An 18,035-nucleotide genomic window follows, 5' to 3' on the forward strand; every position below is an offset into this window, starting at 1 on the left:
GTTCAATCGTTCAGTCGCTTTCAAGTGGATTACTGATACCATCATTCATATGGTTTGCTATGAAAAGCGGTTTAATTGTATTTTCAGGGAAAACCATGTCAAATTGTATATGAGTAGGATGTATTTGATGTCAACAGGGGTACACGGTATCTTTTGTTCTAAAAAATTGTTTACAACCAGTATTCATATTGTGACAGTTCAGCTCAAACAATTTGTTACCTTGGAACGTTGTTGGCTTATTGGAAGGCTATGTAGTTAAAAAATAGTATTCTTATTGGAAGCTTGGTTGCAGCAGATGATTTCTTCCCTTTTGCCTTGGTTGTAGTAGCAGTTTGCTCACTTGACACCTGGTGCTCAATAGAAAGGGCTTCAGGTTGATTAGTACCACTCCTCGACACGCACCTGACCAAGTAATTTAGGTTATGTCTTTACATGGAAACTGCTACCGACAACTCGAATTAGCTGGAGCAACTCTTCCTATAAATAAAAACAAAGCGACGCTCTTAGATCAAGGATATGAAGTTCAACCAAAACACATCCACAAAAGATTGTCCTAGTAATTCAGCATTTCTAAAAGTTACAGCTCTATTATACATCTCAACATTTCCTGGTCAGCTCTCCAAGAGGTTCTATCTGGGGTAAGGGGTAATGTGTGCATGCGTGCATTTTATAGCAGGTTAGTGTGCATGTGAGTATGGAAGCGTTTGTTAAAAAAATACATAAAAAGAGGAAAATCATAAAATATAGACAGAGGTGCATTAGTTAGAAAAATTAGAAGATTTTCTGATTATGGGGCAATCTAGTAGGCCTTGTATTATTCTGTTGGGCTGTCGTGATGGGCTGTTTGACTGTCTATTTTTCAGCTTCGGCCTACTGTCAATATGCTTTCTGTTGGGCCATCGTTTTTGTTTGGCTGTCCGGTAGGTATAGCAGAATGTGCAGAACGTCTCAATCTGTTTCTGGATGGTTATGATAGCTTCCTGTCGCGTGTCCTGTTCAGATCAACAATGTACTCTGCCAAAAATGATAATGTGGACCTGAGAGGAAGGTATGACAAATAGACCGGCCAATTGCCACACATTGCGTAACAAAAAGCACACACACTACAAATTAGCCTAGGGCCCGGGCTGAAATGTTTCAGTCTGTATGCAAAACAACAACGAAACCGACAACTTCCTATTTAATTGAATCCATTAATTTTGCTTCAACTATTGTTATATTTATGTGCTTATAAATGATCTGTTTACACGAGGTTCATCATACTGCCTTATAGAATAGCCTTGTAATATTCTCTTGGAGCTCCATATGCTTGGCGTGCTATTTTGCTATTTTTGCACCAGGAGCCAATTGGGATTATTGGATTATTGGAAATATATACTAATTGGATTATTGGCAAATGGCATGTAGGACGCAGTGATCGGCGATGAGTTCCTGATGGCATCGCAGGCATCTTCTACACTGGTTGCGCAAGCTAGGAGGCGTGCTGCATCAGCTAACAAAAGGGCAAGGGATGATGAGGTATATTTTTCTTCCATTGTAGTAGAGTTGTTGTATAATAGAGTTGGAATTTGAACAATATTTTGGGGAAATCATTAATAGGGTGATCATATGGATTGGAATGATGGCTATACCACCATTGTTTGCAAGTTGTTTGCTGAACAAGTTAGAAAAGGAAATCGACCAAACACTCATTTGAACAATGTGGGATATTCCGAGGTGAAAGAAAGGTTTTTTCAGAGTACCGGTATCATGTTGAAAAAAAGTCAACTTAAGAACAAGTGGGATAAGTTGAGGGGTGATTTGTCTGCATGGAAAAAATTAATGAGAAAGCAAACTGGTACTGGTTGGAACTGGGAGAAGAGAACTATCAATATGGACGCCGAGTGGTGGAAAAAAACAAAAAAAGTGAGCACTTCTCGCATGGTATTTTGTTCATATATAGATTATATTAGTCTTGTATAATTTCAATTTAATACCTTTGTCAAACACTTTTAGGACATTCCTGGCGTGGGGAAATTTAAGAATAGGCCTCTCCAAAATGAAGATGAGTTGAAGGTGATGTTTGGAAATATCATTAATGAAGAGCAAGATCATTGGAATCCTATGAGTTCCAACCCCATCATACCCCCAAGCCAAGAAGCACCCAATCCTATGAGTTCCAACTTCATTGATGCCGAGGATGGGTTAGAGATGGGTGGTAACAATGATTTAGACAATGGCGATGAGGTCCAGGAGGTTTCTCCTTCCGTTGCCAATGCTAAGAAAAAAGTACATGTGATCCTTGATAAACCTAACAAGAAATCTAAGGCAAGCACAGCATTAGTTATACAAGAACACATCTCCAAGATATCAGATAATGCTTCCTCTTTTGTGGCAAGCAGGCAAGCTGGGATCACTATTGAACAAGTAATGGACCATGTTGCCGCATGTGGGGCTGCGTGTGGCAGTGATGAGCATTTTGTGGCAACTGAGCTTTTTGTCAAGAAAGAGCAAAGGGAAATGTTCATGACTATTCCCACCAATGAGGCTAGGTTTAGTTGGCTTAAGAGGAAGTACGATATGATGTTTGCAAAGTGATGGCCGAGTGATTTGCCATTTTTTTTAGACATGTCATTTTTATTCATCTATGTCATATGGACAAATTTGTGATGCTTAATTTGTTGTCATTTTTAATTCATCCATCTTACGTTGTTATTTGGACATGTTATTTTTATTCTTGCAGTTGTCTAGTGATGATTCTAGTGATGAGAATGAGGAATTTTTCAAAACTATCCTAGGAGGTGCTATGCTTGCTCAAATATATGTTGATATGTTCCTTACTAAAAACCCTACAAGGACATCTACCACTAGTGGAATGGGTTTTATTTTGGAGACTTTGCACACTCCAGGCGAATGCCATAGCCAGTTGCGTATGAGCACAGAAATCTTCTTTGATCTTCATGGCTTATTGGTACAGAGGTATGGGCTAACACCATCGTTGCACATGTCTACCGAAGAGAGCTTAGGAATTTTCTTATTTATCTGTGCGGGAAATGAGTCTAATAGAAAATGTCAAAATCGATTCAAGCACTCTGGTGAAACTATTAGTCGAAAATTTGAGAATGTTCTAAACTGTTTGATGGTCATGGCAAAGGATTTCATTAGGCCAAAAGATCCAAATTTTCATAATGTTCATAGGAGAATAAGGGATGATAGGCGAGCATATCCACATTTCAAAGATTGCATTGGAGCACTTGATGGCACCCATATTCGTGTTTCCCTTCCACCGGATGATCAAGTGAGGTATATCGGGAAGACAGGGATAGCCACCCAAAATGTTTTAGCAGTCTGTGATTTCGACATGCGGTTCACATATGTGTCAACGGGCCAACCAGGAGCTATGCATGACACAAGTGTGTTATACAATGCATTGAGTGTGGATGAGAAATTCTTTCCACATCCACCGCAAGGTAAAATTTATTGGAATAGTTATTTTACCATTATACGTGACTACAAATAAATTTATTTTTTGTCATCATTTGTAGGTAAATACTACGTTGTCGATGCGGGTTATCCCAATCGTCCAGGTTATCTAGCTCCATATAAGGGTGAGAGGTATCATATGCCTGAGTGGCATAGAGGTATGGAACCAAAAACCCCAAAGGAAAAATTCAATCGCATCCATTCTTCTATTCGAAATGTGATTGAGCGATCTTTTGGCGTATTGAAAATGAAGTGGCAAATTTTATACAAAATGCCGAACTACCCGATGTGGAAACAAAAAATGGTAGTTATTGCTTGTATGGTCCTTCACAATTTCATTCGTGAGCATAATAGTGAGGATTCAGACTTTGCTCGGTTTGATCGTGATCCTAATTTTGTCCCTACAATACCGCAACGGTACAATCCATTTGTAGTTCCATCGGATGGATCTACTTCAGAAGGCAGTGTCACTACAATGGATATTTTTCGCGATGAGCTGGCCACCAATCTTGCTCTTGCTTGGAGGTAGAATGAAATGAAGTAGTGAATTATCAAATTTATTTTCTATGTATGGACAATTATTTATGTATGAACAATTGATTTATGTATGAACAATTAATCAACTTCTTGGGAAAATGACTGGATGCATGCGTATATAAAAAAACATGTCAATACGTCTTCCTCCGGCCATTTTTCTCCGGCCATTTTTCTTCGGACATAAAAAAACATGTCAAAATGACTGGAAAATGACCAGTATGTCTTCCTCCGGCCATTTTTCTTTTTTCAGAAAAAAATGAGAAGAAAAAATGGAAAATACCAAGGGTATTAGTGGACAATCCAACCAAAAACTCTGTTTCTGGATTTGGAGCTGTTGTCTCAGCCAAACACTTTTGCTTAACTCCACGGTGAGAACATAGATCCACGCTGGAGCTGCTCTGTAGTGGAGCTACTGTTTTTTTGGATCTGGAGCTGCGTGGAGCTCTGCCAAACAGACCTTAATTGATAGAGATTGTACGCTTCAAATTTTTCTATCGGGTCGTGTACTGATCTGGTCTCTTGACGAGGGTTCATGAGGTCCTGCTGAGTAAATGCTAGCAATAGTCTTCTAGAGAGAACTTGACTGCACAGTCCCAGTATTACTAGATGAGATGAGGAGTGTGTACTGTGCTGTATTGTTTTTGTCAGGTGAAGTTATGGATTTACCTGTATTATCTACTGCAGCCTTTGTTTCTCTACGAAAACATAGATTACTTCTTTTGCGAAAACAAAACAAAGAATACTTAGAAAAAGCAGTTTCTGATTCCATGGAACGTGATTGCGTGACGCTACGTGGAACGAGGCTGCAGGGTATCTCTCAACTGAATCTCAGATAGAGGGGATTAGGAACCAACGCCGGCCCGCTGACGAGTCTTTGTCAGTGAGTCATGAGGACCATTATTGGCATCTAGAAAGGATCACTGTTTTCAAAGGTCAGGACCCCGTTGTTTAATCGTCCAGTGGAGCGCATCTAGAAGGTTGAAGTCAAACTAGCACTGCAGGAGCGTGGACACAGGAATTGATTAGGCTGTGCGTCGGCACGGTACCTTCTGCCGTGGAGTACACATCCCTCCGTCGCGCCGGTGTCACGATGATTGAAATTGAAATTCACACGAATCTACTCCCTCGATCCCAAATTATAGATCATTTTAGATTTATTAAATTTATAAATTTTATTATGCATTTAGATATAGATGCATAATAATATGTAATCTAAATGCATAATAATATGTATGTATCTAGAAAAAGTAAAATGATATATAATTTGAAATGGAGGGAGTAATTGTTTTCACGGGATACAGAAAAGAAAAAAGCATTTCGAAGTGAGATAGAGGCAGGGCAAGCTCTTACCATTTGATATGGCACTGTTCTCTGCTGGTTTTCTGACCATCCCCGTCGGAAGGCAATATAAACTATGGGCCAGTGTGGAAGAAAAGACTCAGTAATCAGTCAACACTTACTTCGTAAACCTTTTGAATCTTCTTGAACTGAATACTTTCTCAGCTTACCAAGCCTAACTTCAGCTCCTATCTTTACAACGACTTCGCCCCATTTTTCAACGGCAACGGAAAAGAATAATCAAGAACTCCTCTACGTCTCGTATTCGCATTCTCATTTTTCTAAAGTACTACAGCACGCAGAAGAGTAAAAACTGGAAAATGAAACCGTTTCCAACGGAACGGAGTCGTCGTTCCCGCGGCGCGTTCACATTTGCGCGCGAGCAGCTTCGTCTCGTGGATCACATGGCCATGGATAGTCAGCGGCGCCTCGCCTCGCCGCGCATTGATACGCTACCATGTGCCGCGTCCGTGCGACGTGCGTCGCCGTCTCGCCGTAGTCAGTGGTGTGGATCGACGAACACACGCGCGCGATGCGTGGCGCGAATCAGGCCTGCCGCTGCCGGGCGATCGCCTTCTCCTCGTCGTCGTCCTCGGTCTCGCTGTCGCCGGCCGCGGCGCCGACCCTCGCGCCGGAGACGGCAGTGGCGGCGCCGCCGAGGCAGTCGAAGCGGACGCTCCCCTTGGGCGGGGTCACGGCGCCGCCGTCCGCCGCGTTGGCCGTTTTCTCACGCTTGGTGGTCCTCGGGGACGCTTCCGTCGTCGTCCCTGCCGCCACGGCGGGCTCCCCCGCGTCGGGCACCGGCACCCTCCTCGACGCGGACCAGAACGGGACCCTTGACGAGAGCGTCCGCGCGATGAACGACGGCCACCGGTCCGACCGCCCGAGCCGCGCGCTTCGGGCGGCGCCGGCGCTGCCGTCCCGGTCCCGGTCCCGGTCCCGCTCCGCCGGCCCCGTGCGGCGCAGGCTCTCCTCGCCAGCGGCGACCATCTCCCTGCGCACGTGCTCCGGCAGCCGCAGCGTGAAGCGCTCGAGGTCACCGTCGAGGCGCGTGGCGAGGGAGTGGCCCGTGGAGTGCGACCGCGGGACGAGCGGCGGCGGCAGCGGCGGCCGCCCCGACCGCGACCGCACCGCGCGGCGCTGGCTCCCGATCCGCTCCAGCTCCATCGCCTCCTCCCTCCTCCTGTCCTCCTCCTCGGCGCCGTCGCAGCTCACGTCGATAGCCACCGAATCCGCCTGCTGGTCCTCCCCAGCCAGCTCGCCGGAGCTGTTCGCCTCGGCCGCGGCGAGCTCCTGGGGGTCGAGGCTGCACCGGCAGACGGGGCAGGTGACGTGGCCGGCGAGCCACTCGCCGATGCAGTCCGGATGGAAGGCGTGGCTGCACCGGGGCAGCAGCCGGAGCTCCTCGTCGTCCTCGAACTCGCTGAGGCAGACCGCGCACTCGAGCGCGGCGTCCTTGCCCCCGACCCGGAGCTCCTTGGCCTCCGCGTACCTCATGGTCGGGTACGACGCGACCACGGTGGGGTCGAGCCCGCGCTGCCGGTTCCGCTCCTCCTGCCGCGACAGCGCGAGCAGCGCGGAGGCTGGGATGGCCGGGCCGCCCGAGGAGGCGCCCCGCCCGCACCGCCGCATGTACACGGAGAAGAAGCCGATGAAGAAGAAGGCCGCGATGAGCGCCACGAGGAGCACAACCATGGGCGCGCTGAACCCCGGCGGCTGCGTCTGCCTGCTGTACCCTCCGCCTCCTCCGCCGCCGTTGTCCTTGTCCCGCGACGGCCCCTGCGCGGCGGCGGGCCCGACGAGCAGTAGTAGTAGGATGAGCGCGGCGAGTAGCGGCGGCGGCGCGGCATGGTGGCGAGGCGTCGTCATGTGGCAGTCATGCAGTGGTGGGTGGGCGCTGGGCGGGTTGTGCTTATTGGACGGAGTCGCTGGCGCGCGGGGAGCGGAGGTGCATATAAACGGGGTGGAGTGGAGTCATGGAGAGGACATGGTGCGATCGTGGCGTCTGGTGGCTGGGCGGCGGCGAGCAGGCGGCGCACGTCAGGTTTGATGGGCTCGGGGCGTTGGGCACCGGGGTTTTGGCGTCCGCGACCGTCCAGGTGTCCGGAGTAGGTCGCACACCGCGATGGCTGCACATGGGGAAAAAAGCATGCAAAATTCAAATTTCGAAGCATAGCTGATGAGCATCATGATCAGATGGCATAGGTCCATGATGTGTGGCTGTGCAGTGGTGTACTGCGATGGGACGCCGTCTTGTTGCTTCGGGTTGGCTGGCCGTTAATTACGAACTGGACGATCTGACTGATGCATGGTAATGCTTGGTCGTTGTATTTTTTCTCCCTCTTAATGAAACACATGCTCTAGACATGTTCTCTTGAAAAAAAAGTGCGAGTACGGGCTAATTGTACGGTTGGTGACGAGCAATATGATCAGCATCTCTTAACGAATTCATCAATTATTTGAGCTTACCTGGGGTGTACCGGCTAGTACGGCTGGAATTTTGGTACGACTGCTTGGGCTCCAATCCAAACATGCAAGAATTTTGGTAGCTGTTTTCGAAAAAAAAAGAATTTTGGTAGCACTCGTGGAGGTCAAAAGCAAGAACTTGGCACGGCTCGTTCTTGATCGGCTTCCTTCTTGATGTCTCCACGGCACCAACTTCCCACCGGGCTGTGGGTGCGTCCGTGCATGAACAGAAGAGAACCACGTAGCCATGTACGGACGCACACATGCTGTTCTATTTTGCAGAACTCATTTTTCTTTTTTCATGTTTGCGATTCTTGATGTCAGCGTATCATGACGAAGGCTGTGCAGCTGAAAACCTTATAGAGCGCGCGTGCGCCGCTACCTGTTAGCAGCGACCGAAGAGATTACGTTATCGGAAGAGCGCAACGCCGCTCGCAACTGGAGGAGAAGAAGAGAGACAACGTGGCTCGCAGCCGGAGAAGAAAAAGATAGAGGTTAGAGTTTTCGGGGTTGGGGGTTGCCGAGATTGGTCTGTGGCCGCCGGACTTAGAGGAGAGCTTGGGGCCGGCGGTCGACCGGTGGCGGTGGCGGGTTGTTGGGCGGCGAGGGCGCCGCCAGCTGGGGTCGGGGCAGGATAACCGGTAGGCTGTGCTGGCGGCGGGGGCGGAGGATGCCGAGTTGTTTGGAAGGGCGGGGTGGAGGCGGCGGGTGAGGTTGGTGGGTCGGCGGTGAGGTCGGCGGCAGCCGCGGGCGGTGGGAGCAGCCAGCGGGAGCACGGTGGGTAGCCGCGGCACCGTGGGTGGCGCCGTCGGCTGCGAGGGAGGCGGACTGTTGGGGCAGTGGCAGGGGCAGCGGCGTAGTCGTGAGGAAGAAGAACGGCGGCGGAGGAAGAAGGAATAGATAAGGAAGGAAGAGAGAGGAAGGGAAGGAAAAAGATGTTCGCTGTAAAGGTGTCGCAGCATCGGCGTGCGAGCACCAGCGAGTGGGCCCTGTGCAGCTGCCAATCAGTATGAAATCATTTCTCCGATCATATTTAGTCCTCTTAATTAACATCCGAATATTTGATGTGATATGAATTTTAGGAGATCCTAAAGAACCAAACACCCGTCAGCTATTCAGCTGCCACTTGCAGTCGCGGCAGCGTGCCGAGACCGCATGGTGAAACGCAGGCGCCGGGCAGCGTGCTGCGAGACCCGGTCCAGCCGTCCGCCTCACGCGCTCACGACCTGAAGGCAGGAGCCAAAAACAACAAGCCCACCCACACCCCGACAACCGGCACTCGCGACCGAACTCGAAGTCCACCCCACGTGGATCCGGCAACCCACAAGTAAGGCCTGTGCATGGGTGGTTTTACACGCATTTGGGTGGGTTTTTGATCCACCCATTTAGTGATTAATTTAGACGGATCAGATAGTATTGGATTGGGTGGGTCAGCTGGTTCCAGGTACCAAAGCACCTAGGGTGTGATTGGTTGTCTTCCCTGAGAAGCTTGGCTCGCATCAGAGAACCTGGCCGGCCGGAACTAGGATCTGGGGATGCAATGGGGTCGTGTTTGGTTATCGTTTGAGTTAAACCAGGCTGCGAAGATACGGTGATTGGTTGCATGTACGAATCTAAAATTCAAAAAAGAGACGTTGTTTGGTTGGTCGCATAGAGGCAGTTCGAATCACCACTTGCATTGAGGAGGTGAAGTTACCTAGCTGAACATAGTTTATGAGGAAAGTAGAGTTTGTAACTAAACTAAAATTACTTAGACTTTGAAACTAAAACCACAATTATTACAGCTTGAACTAAGATAATTAAAGCCTCTAACAACATGAACATATATTTACAGTCCCATTGGGCATTGTTGATAATAGGTCGAGGTTGCGCCGGTAGCTCAGTAGGTTGAAATTTGGCACCATGAAAAGCTTCCATCGCTTCGTCTTTGGTCTTGTACTTCTTGTAGCATGCTCCCTTGAATCCATTCACTTGATCATGGCAAGCCTCCCAACTGCAGTAGACTCCAGTGTGACGACCAACAGTGACAACGTACCACGCCATGTGTTCTACAAAATGGACAAAACAAAGTATCATTGGCCTTACAAATAACCTGACAACAAGTGCTAAATTTCAGAGAACAAAAATGACAGATCATTGGCAAAGGGCTAATGCTCAGATTCAGGAACAGGTTAAAGGAAGTAGCTACATGACAGCAATTAGCACAACACAAAGTCGAATTGTACCACCAAATAACCTGACAAGTGCTCAATTTCAGAAAAAAAAATGACACATCATTGGCAAAGGGCTAATGCTCAGATTCAGGAATAGGTTAGAGGAAGTAGCTAAATGACAGCAATTAGCACAGAACAAAGTCCAATTGTACTTACAAATAACCTGACAACAAGTGCTAAATTTCAGAAAACATAAATGACAGATCATTGGCAAAGGGCTACTGATCAGATTCAGGAATAGGTTAGAGGAAGTAGGTAAATGACAGCAATTAGCACAGAACAAAGTCCAATTGTACCACCAAATAACCTGACAAGTGCTAAATTTTAGAAAAAATAATGACAGATCATTGGCAAAGGGCTCATGCTCAGATTCAGGTACAGGTTAAAGGAAGTAGCAAAATGACAGCAATTAGCACTCTACAAAGTCCAATTGTACTTACAAATAGTAGTGACAACAAGTGCGAAATTTCAGAAAAAATATTGACAGATCATTGGCAAAGGGCTCATGCTCAGATTCAGGTAGAGGTTAAAGGAAGTAGCAAAATGACAGCAATTAGCACTCTACAAAGTCCAATTGTACTTACAAATAGTAGTGACAACAAGTGCTAAATTTCAGAAAAAATAATGACAGATCATTGGCAAAGGGCTCATGCTCAGATTCAGGTACAGGTTAAAGGAAGTAGCAAAATGACAGCAATTAGCACTCTACAAAGTCCAATTGTACTTACAAATAGTAGTGACAACAAGTGCTAAATTTCAGAAAAAATAATGACAGATCATTGGCAAAGGGCTCATGCTCAGATTCAGGTACAGGTTAAAGGAAGTAGCAAAATGACAGCAATTAGCACTCTACAAAGTCCAATTGTACTTACAAATAGTAGTGACAACAAGTGCTAAATTTCAGAAAACATAAATGAAAGATCATTGGCAAAGGGCTAATGCACAGATTCAGGAGCACGTTAAAGGAAGTAGCTAAATGACAGAAATTAGCACAGATCAAAGTAGCATTGGCCTTACAAATAACCTGACAACAAGTGCTCAATTTGAGATAACAGAAATGGCAAATCATTGGCAAAGGGCTAATGCTCAGCTACAGGACAAGATTAAATGAAATAGGAAAATGACAGAAATTAGCACAGAACACAGTATAATTGGGCTAACAAATAACCTGACAAGAAGTGCTCCACTTCTGTTAACTAACATGAGAGATCATTTAGCAAAGGGCTATTGCGCAGATTGTGGACCAGATTAAAGGAAATAGGAAAATGACCAGAATGTAGCACAGGTTATGCATTAGATGAAATAATATTGCAAAATGACATGATTTAGGACATAATTGAGATAAATGACTGAATCAGGAATGTACTGATCATGATAAAAGGCCAATGACCTCAAATTCTGAATTATATGCAAGTAGGTACCAAAATGACAGTAATGAGGACAACAGAAGCTATGCAACATCAAAACAGCAGCAACATTGACAAGGCAGCACAAGTACCTGCACAAAGTTGGGCATATGGCATGACATGAAAGCAACAAAGCAAGGGCAGCCACTAGAGCACCATCATAGGCAATTGGCATATGCTCAGAATGAAAATAACAACAACTCAACAGCAACCTCATAGGCAATGGGCATATGCTCAGAATCAACACAGCACCATCATAGGCAACAAGCATATGCTCAGAATCAAAATAACAATAAAGCAACAACAACATCATAGGCAATGGCATATGCTCAGAATCAACACAGCACCATCATAGGCAATGGGCATATGCTCAGTCATCACCAGTCAGACAGTCATCACATCTGAGGAATCATTGTTCAGTCACAAATCATCTACCAGGAGGCTACCAACAGAACAGGGTCAGCCTGACTGCATAAAAGAATGAAGGAGTGGACCAGGAGGCTCATGCACAAAAAGAAGCCACCATCTGATCAGCAGTCACTGCACAAAAGAATAGTCACTGCACAAAAGTAGGTCTCTGCACTAGAGCCTCAGTGCATGTAGAAGTGCTTTGCCAAGTAGGTCTTCAACCACAGCACCCTGTGAGAATTATTCATCTTGACAAAAGCAGTACCATGAGCCTTGTTGCCAAGAAGGTGTTCATAGGCAGCCATCAGTTCTTCATCAGTGAAACCAGGCATGAACATGATAGCATCATAGAGATCAGGGTGCACATCCTCTACCTTGGTCTGAATAATGGCATTGGCAACATTGTTCACAGCATCAGTCATCCCTTGCATCACCAAAATGTCCCCCTCACTAAGCATGGACCTCTTCCTCTTGTTCCCTCCTTCTGAACCAAGAGGACCAGCAGCTTGACCCTTCCCTGCCATATCATCCAGCTTAATGTGGTCATTCTCTGAATCTGCAAAGTCAGAAGGGGACCCCAAAGGTTCACTCGATCCCATAGCATATTTCCCTGTTGCCAACCCATTCCCAAAGATCACCTCTATCTGCTGGTAGTTCTCAATGGGCTTGTTCAACAGTTCAGCATCCTTTGGGTGTGCCTGAAATGCAAACAACATATGGTCAGATAATGCATATATAGTAGTAGTTAAAAAATAAGGATAGATCATTACCTGCACATGGCCCTTGTAGTGGTCATCCTCCAAAGTGATCATGAAGTTGTCATCATCCCACAGTGCACCACTCAGCTCTCTCAGCTTGATCACCCTGACCCACCTCTGTCTCCACTTCCTCAAATGGTTGTAGACCTGAGTCCCTGTGACCTCAAGCCCTGAGAACTCAACCACACTCTTGGCAACTTGGTTCAAGTGCACTTCCTTGAACCCCTTGTCAGTTCTGACACCAGTAGAGATCAGTTGACAGAACCGGCGAAGCACAAATGCAGACATCACATTAGTCCACCTCATAGCAGCCCTGGGTTGCTGCCCAGCACCACCAACACCTGCAGCCAGGCCTCCAGCAGCTGCGGCAGCCTGGGCACCAGCTTCAGGTGCAGCCTGGGCAGCAGGTTGAGCTGCAGCCTGGCCACCAGCAGCTGCGGCAGCCTGGCCAGCAGCATGGATGGCAGCTTGGGCAGCAACCTCAGCAGCCTCAAGTTCCTCCAGCAGGTCAAACTGACCATTCACTTGTGCCATGTCCTAGTAAACATCATTGCATGTTGCCCATTGCCTCAGGAACTAGTAAAACATCATTGCATACAGCCCACAGCCTTATGTATGCGCAATAAGTATAGAACAATGCATATACAAACAATAATAACATATCATCATTGTATGTAGCCCAAAGCCTCATGGATAACTAACAGGAATAACATATTATCATTGCATATAGCCCAAAGCCTCATGGATAACTAACAAGAATAACAGATCATCATTGCATATAGCCCAAAGCCTCATGGATAACTAACAGGAATAACAGATCATCATTGCATATAGCCCAAAGCCTCATGGACAACTACCAGGAATAATAGATCATCATTGCATATAGCCCAAAGCCTCATGGACAACTACCAGGAATAACAGATCATCATTGCATATAGCCCAAAGCCTCATGGATAACTAACAGAATGCATATATCATCATAGCACACTTGTCCAAGACTCAAAGTAAGGAAGAAACAGGAATAACAGGTCATCATAGCATTGTGGTCCAAGCCTCAATTTGAGAAAGAAACAGAAAAAAATATCATCATAGCATTGTTGTCCAAGCCTCAAAGTGAGAAAGAAAGAGGAATAACAGAAACATCATAGCATTGTTGTCCAAGCCTCAAAGTGAGATAGAAAGAGGAATAACAGATCATCATAGCATTGTTGCCCAAGCCTCAATGTGAGAAAGAAACAGGAATAACATAACATCATAGACCAGTTGTCCAATGTTTCAAGGTACAAAGGGAACAGAACATTACAACACAGTAGCAAAGTTATTCAATGTCTACAAATGTGCATTACCCCTACTAGCCCACATTTCATTAGCCCATTCATCTCTAACAGAAGCCCGAGCTGCATTGTCATCAACAGGGACCCCATGTCCATTAACAGAATTAGGCTCCCATGTGGACTCAAGAGGAATAACCTCATCAGGTCCATGCCCCAGAATCCAATTATGCAAGATGCAACAAGCAAGGACCAACTTCACTTGTGTCTTGAATGGATGAAAAGGTTTGTTGTCAATAATGCGAAATCTATTTTTTAAAGCCCCAAAAGCCCTTTCAACCGTAACACGCAGACTAGAATGCCTCAAATTGAACAGCTCCCTTGGATTGGTTGGGTAATTTCTACCACCGAACTCATTAAGATGATATCTAGTACCCCTGTAAGGAGGTAGGAATCCAGGACGGCATGCATATCCAGCATCTACCAGATAGAACTTCCCTAGAAAGATTATAAACAGGTATTAGTCCTACAGTCAACTAGTTTGTAACTAGGTTTAAGGAACTAATTTATTTCATTACCTTCTGGAACCCTTAAACCATCCTCTCTCTCTAGTGCATCTGCTAGAATGGTGGCATCATGTGCAGAACCCTCCCAGCCAGCCAACACATAAGTGAACTTCAAATCAAAGTCCACTGCAGCTAGGACATTTTGAGTTGTATAGTGTTTCCTCCCCCTAAATGCTGATTGCATCTTAGCTGGGACTCTAGCATAGATGTGAGTGCCATCTATAGCCCCAACACAATCCTACATAAACCCAACAACACAATCATCTACAAAAATTTTACTGAATTATGCATTATGTCTGTCATAAGGATACTAATGTGTTACCTTGAAATATGGGTACCATCTTGAGCTGTTTCTAATCTTAAGAGGTGTCTCAGTTGATGGAGCCTTAATGATCTCATGCCTAAGTTCACCAATTGCATACAACACCTCTTTGAAATGTCTACTTACTGTCTCTACAGATCTCCTCCAACTTTGATGGATAACTCTAAACCTTTGGTTATGCCCAACAACATGGAGAAACATAGCAACTTGCTCTTCTACACTGCTATGTATGGTATCTCTAAGCAAGTCCCTGCCCCTAAGCAAATTACATAGCCTAAAGAAAGGGGCTCTTCTCATGCGTAGCATGTTTACACACTCTACATCATTACAGTTATATATTCTATCCAAATTTTTTTGCCTTTCCTCATCCATAGCACTCATGGGGGCATAACTAATCTGCGGACGTGAGGGTTTAGCCAGCCTAAGCCTATTCAGGAAGAATGCATACATGGCAGCCACTAGAGCAGCTGCATGAATAATAAGCATGCGTCTCTTGTCTTCAAGACCCATCTATATGAATAACATGCAAAAATAAGGATCACTGACATGGGCAACAGATCCTCAGAAGTACATATAAACACATCACTGGCATGGGCAACAGAAGCTCACATAAATGTATAAACATCATTGGCATGGACAATAGAAGCTCAGATCTAAATGTATAAACATCACAAGCATGGACAACAAGGCTGAGATCAGTATCTAAACACATCATTGACAAGGACAACAAGGCTTAGGTCAATATATGAAAACATCACTGACAGCAGAGAACATGCCTCAGATGACTATTGTAAAACATCAGTGACATGGACAACAATAATAAGATCAACATAGTAGTCATCATTGACATGAACAACAATGCTCAGACCAATCTAAAAACATATCATTCACATGGAAAACATGCTCCTATCCATATACACGCATCAACATCATGAACAAGTGTGCTCAGAGTATGCTCACATATCAAACAACACTGGTACCAATCATTTGAACCACCTACTAACCATCGACAGCATGGTTTTAGGGTACCATGCGCATGCACAGAGGGGCAAGGGCTACGATATTTTACCGCAACAACAGCAACAGGGAGAACAGCGTGTTAGAGGACGGGGAACTCAGCTCCGCAACCGAACCACGAACAGATCAGCGGCGTCCGGAGGAGGAGGGGTCAAATCGGGAAACCTAGCATCCAAACAAAAATAATAATCACTCAGAACACGACTTCTTATTTTAGATCGGGTGCGGAAACTTCAAAAAAGAACATACGAACCATAAAGAAATCAGATCGGGTCCTTCAACTCAAGAATCGTACCTAGGAACAACCGAAGAACTCAGATCCAGTGGGGGACTGCGTGTGTCACATAAGGAAAGGACAGGTCAGTGGGATCATCGTACCCTAGGGTTACGGTTTTGATGAAATCCGAACAAAGGATGCAAAAAAACTTGCCTGGCCCAACAGATCCGTCAACAACTCGAACCTGCAAACCAAAACAAAGACATGGGGGTGGTAGATCAGGCCTCCAGAGATCCGAAACAACAACGACAGTGGACAAGGCTGGAACCCTAACCTGCGAGCCGCCGGTGGAGGAACAAATCTGCGCGAGAGGGAAGGGGAAGGGGAAGGGTCGGGGTCGACATTTATGCCCGCGGAATGGCGCGAAATCGCCCGGTAACCCTAGCGAAGGCGCCAAAGCTTCCCGCGTGCACGCGCCCAAAGCTTTTTCGCCCGCCGCGCGCTCGCCTTGCACGCACCGCCGCACCCGCGGAGCCTGGCTCTGGGGAGAAGGTCGAATCGGCCGCACCACGGGAGCCAGGCTCCCAGGGTGTTTTTGCATCCGGCGAACCAGGCCCAGCGGAAGGCCCAGGAAACCAATCAGGCCTTACTCGCACGCGGGGAGCTCGGTTCCGGGTATATGCGAGCAACCAATCACACCCCTAGAGAAAAGAGGTGGCTCACCTACGGCCAATTGCTGCTGCACAGCCGCATCGGCACCATGGACATTGCTCCAGAAACCTCTGCATGGCCGTTGTTGTTGCCTCGCTGTGGCCTCGTCGCACTCGCCGGTCGCTTGCAGCTGTCGTTGTTGCCGTCGTTAGGCTTGCCGCTCACGCTTGGTCGTCGATGTTGTTGCCATCTTGCTGCCGCCGCGCTTGCTGCTCGCACATGGCCGCTGCCGTTGCCATCATCGTGCTTGCTGCTGGCGCGCGGCCGCCGCTGCCGTTGCCTTCATCGTGGCTGCTGCTGGCGCACGGCCGCCATTGCCATGATTGCACTTGCTCCTCGCGCGTGGCTGCTGCCATTGTCATCGGCGGCTTGCTGCGCGCGACTGCTGTTGCCATTGTTGCTCTTGCTGCTCACGCGCGGCCGTTGCCGCTTGTTAGAGATAGAAAGCATGTATTGGAATCCTAGGTACAACCGACAGATCTCATCCAATACTTAGGGAATATTATCTGTAACAAACTCTTGTATTAGAGATATTGGAGATAGAGTTGGAGAGATCATCTAGAGTTGTATTGCATCTTGTAAACCACGTCAAGGGTGATTCTTGGCTAATATAAATATAACCACTCGGCCTCCTCCGGGAGGTGAGAACGCTTCCATAATCTACCTGGTTGCTTTACATGATAATCAGAGCTTGACCTCCACAACACATCTAGAAGGCAGGTTCCTCCAATTCAGGCTTCTCCATGCCGAGCCCCATTGGTTTGCCGGTGATAGAGAAACTCTCGAAGACCAACTACCTTCTATGGAAGGTGCAAGTCCTTCCGGCTGTAAGAGGCGCACAGCTTGAAGGCTTTCTCGATGGGATGGTCCAAGCTCCGCCCGTGCAACTAGATGATAAAGCAAAGATGGCAAGGCCATCAAGGTGCCAAATCCAGGGTATGCCGCTTGGGTGGCACGTGATTAGCAACTCATGAGTTATCTGATTTCTTCTCTGTCCAAAGATGTACTTGGGCAGGTAGCCACGGCAAAGACGGCAGCTGATGTCTGGGGCACCCTTGAGAAGATATATGCTTCTCAAACTCGCGCACGAGCAGTCAACACTCGGATTGCGCTAGCTACGGCTCAGAAGGGGGCCATGTCCATTGCTGAATATGTCGGCAAGATGAAAGCGCTTGGAGATGAGATGGCATCTGTAGGAAAAGCTCTTGAAGAGGAAGAACTAGTTGAATACATCCTGACAGGAATAGTTGACATGGAATTTAACCCTGTTGTCTCGGCGGTCTTGGCTCGTGCTAAATCAATCTTGGTCAATGAACTATTTGTTCAGCTTCAAAGTTTTGAGC

General features: G+C 46.8%; 4 protein-coding genes and 1 non-coding gene across 5 annotated transcripts; 2 read left to right on the forward strand and 3 right to left on the reverse strand.

The window, feature by feature from the left end:
- Positions 1-1,424: 1,424 nt before the first annotated feature.
- Positions 1,425-2,587, forward strand: LOC117851945 (L10-interacting MYB domain-containing protein-like). Its single transcript, XM_034733855.2, has 3 exons — positions 1,425-1,518; positions 1,600-1,905; positions 1,996-2,587. Exons 1-3 carry the CDS (start codon positions 1,435-1,437, stop codon positions 2,575-2,577), a joined length of 972 nt encoding a protein of 323 aa, XP_034589746.1. The 5' UTR covers positions 1,425-1,434; the 3' UTR covers positions 2,578-2,587.
- A 2,854-nt stretch (positions 2,588-5,441) lies between these two features.
- On the reverse strand, positions 5,442-7,367 carry LOC117852039 (RING-H2 finger protein ATL32). Its single transcript, XM_034733958.2, has one exon. The coding sequence runs from the start codon at positions 7,204-7,206 to the stop codon at positions 5,884-5,886; it is 1,323 nt and encodes a 440-aa protein (XP_034589849.1). The 5' UTR covers positions 7,207-7,367; the 3' UTR covers positions 5,442-5,883.
- A 4,645-nt stretch (positions 7,368-12,012) lies between these two features.
- On the reverse strand, positions 12,013-13,122 carry LOC140222549 (uncharacterized). Its single transcript, XM_072293399.1, has 2 exons — positions 12,601-13,122; positions 12,013-12,528 (listed from the first exon to the last, which is right to left on the reverse strand). The coding sequence occupies exons 1-2, from the start codon at positions 13,120-13,122 to the stop codon at positions 12,013-12,015; spliced, it is 1,038 nt and encodes a 345-aa protein (XP_072149500.1).
- A 795-nt stretch (positions 13,123-13,917) lies between these two features.
- LOC140222550 (protein ALP1-like) lies at positions 13,918-17,087 on the reverse strand. Its single transcript, XM_072293400.1, has 5 exons — positions 16,858-17,087; positions 16,195-16,225; positions 14,748-15,257; positions 14,438-14,663; positions 13,918-14,357 (listed from the first exon to the last, which is right to left on the reverse strand). Exons 1-5 carry the CDS (start codon positions 17,085-17,087, stop codon positions 13,918-13,920), a joined length of 1,437 nt encoding a protein of 478 aa, XP_072149501.1.
- Positions 17,088-17,893: 806 nt separating this feature from the next.
- Positions 17,894-18,035, forward strand: LOC117854367 (small nucleolar RNA Z247). The gene has a single exon (XR_004640292.1). It is a non-coding gene; the product is annotated as a small nucleolar RNA Z247 (small nucleolar RNA).

Source organism: Setaria viridis, chromosome 4 (assembly GCF_005286985.2).
Source record: "Setaria viridis chromosome 4, Setaria_viridis_v4.0, whole genome shotgun sequence".
Taxonomy (NCBI): domain Eukaryota; kingdom Viridiplantae; phylum Streptophyta; class Magnoliopsida; order Poales; family Poaceae; genus Setaria; species Setaria viridis.

What these genes read in the sequence shown, in the direction of transcription:
- LOC117851945 (XM_034733855.2), top strand. Translation starts at nt 1,435, where the DNA reads ATGGCATCGCAGGCATCTTCTACACTGGTTGCGCAAGCTAGGAGGCGT. An exon ending in AAAGGGCAAGGGATGATGAG is followed by an intron (nt 1,519 to 1,599) that starts GTATATTTTTCT and finishes AATCATTAATAG; the next exon opens with GGTGATCATATGGATTGGAA. An exon ending in GGTGGAAAAAAACAAAAAAA is followed by an intron (nt 1,906 to 1,995) that starts GTGAGCACTTCT and finishes AAACACTTTTAG; the next exon opens with GACATTCCTGGCGTGGGGAA.
- LOC117852039 (XM_034733958.2), bottom strand. Translation starts at nt 7,206, where the DNA reads ATGACGACGCCTCGCCACCATGCCGCGCCGCCGCCGCTACTCGCCGCG.
- LOC140222549 (XM_072293399.1), bottom strand. Translation starts at nt 13,122, where the DNA reads ATGGCACAAGTGAATGGTCAGTTTGACCTGCTGGAGGAACTTGAGGCT. An exon ending in ACTACAAGGGCCATGTGCAG is followed by an intron (nt 12,529 to 12,600) that starts GTAATGATCTAT and finishes TTTGCATTTCAG; the next exon opens with GCACACCCAAAGGATGCTGA.
- LOC140222550 (XM_072293400.1), bottom strand. Translation starts at nt 17,087, where the DNA reads ATGGCAACAGCAGTCGCGCGCAGCAAGCCGCCGATGACAATGGCAGCA. An exon ending in AACAACATCGACGACCAAGC is followed by an intron (nt 16,226 to 16,857) that starts GTGAGCGGCAAG and finishes TTTGGTTTGCAG; the next exon opens with GTTCGAGTTGTTGACGGATC. An exon ending in TGGTTTAAGGGTTCCAGAAG is followed by an intron (nt 14,358 to 14,437) that starts GTAATGAAATAA and finishes TAATCTTTCTAG; the next exon opens with GGAAGTTCTATCTGGTAGAT.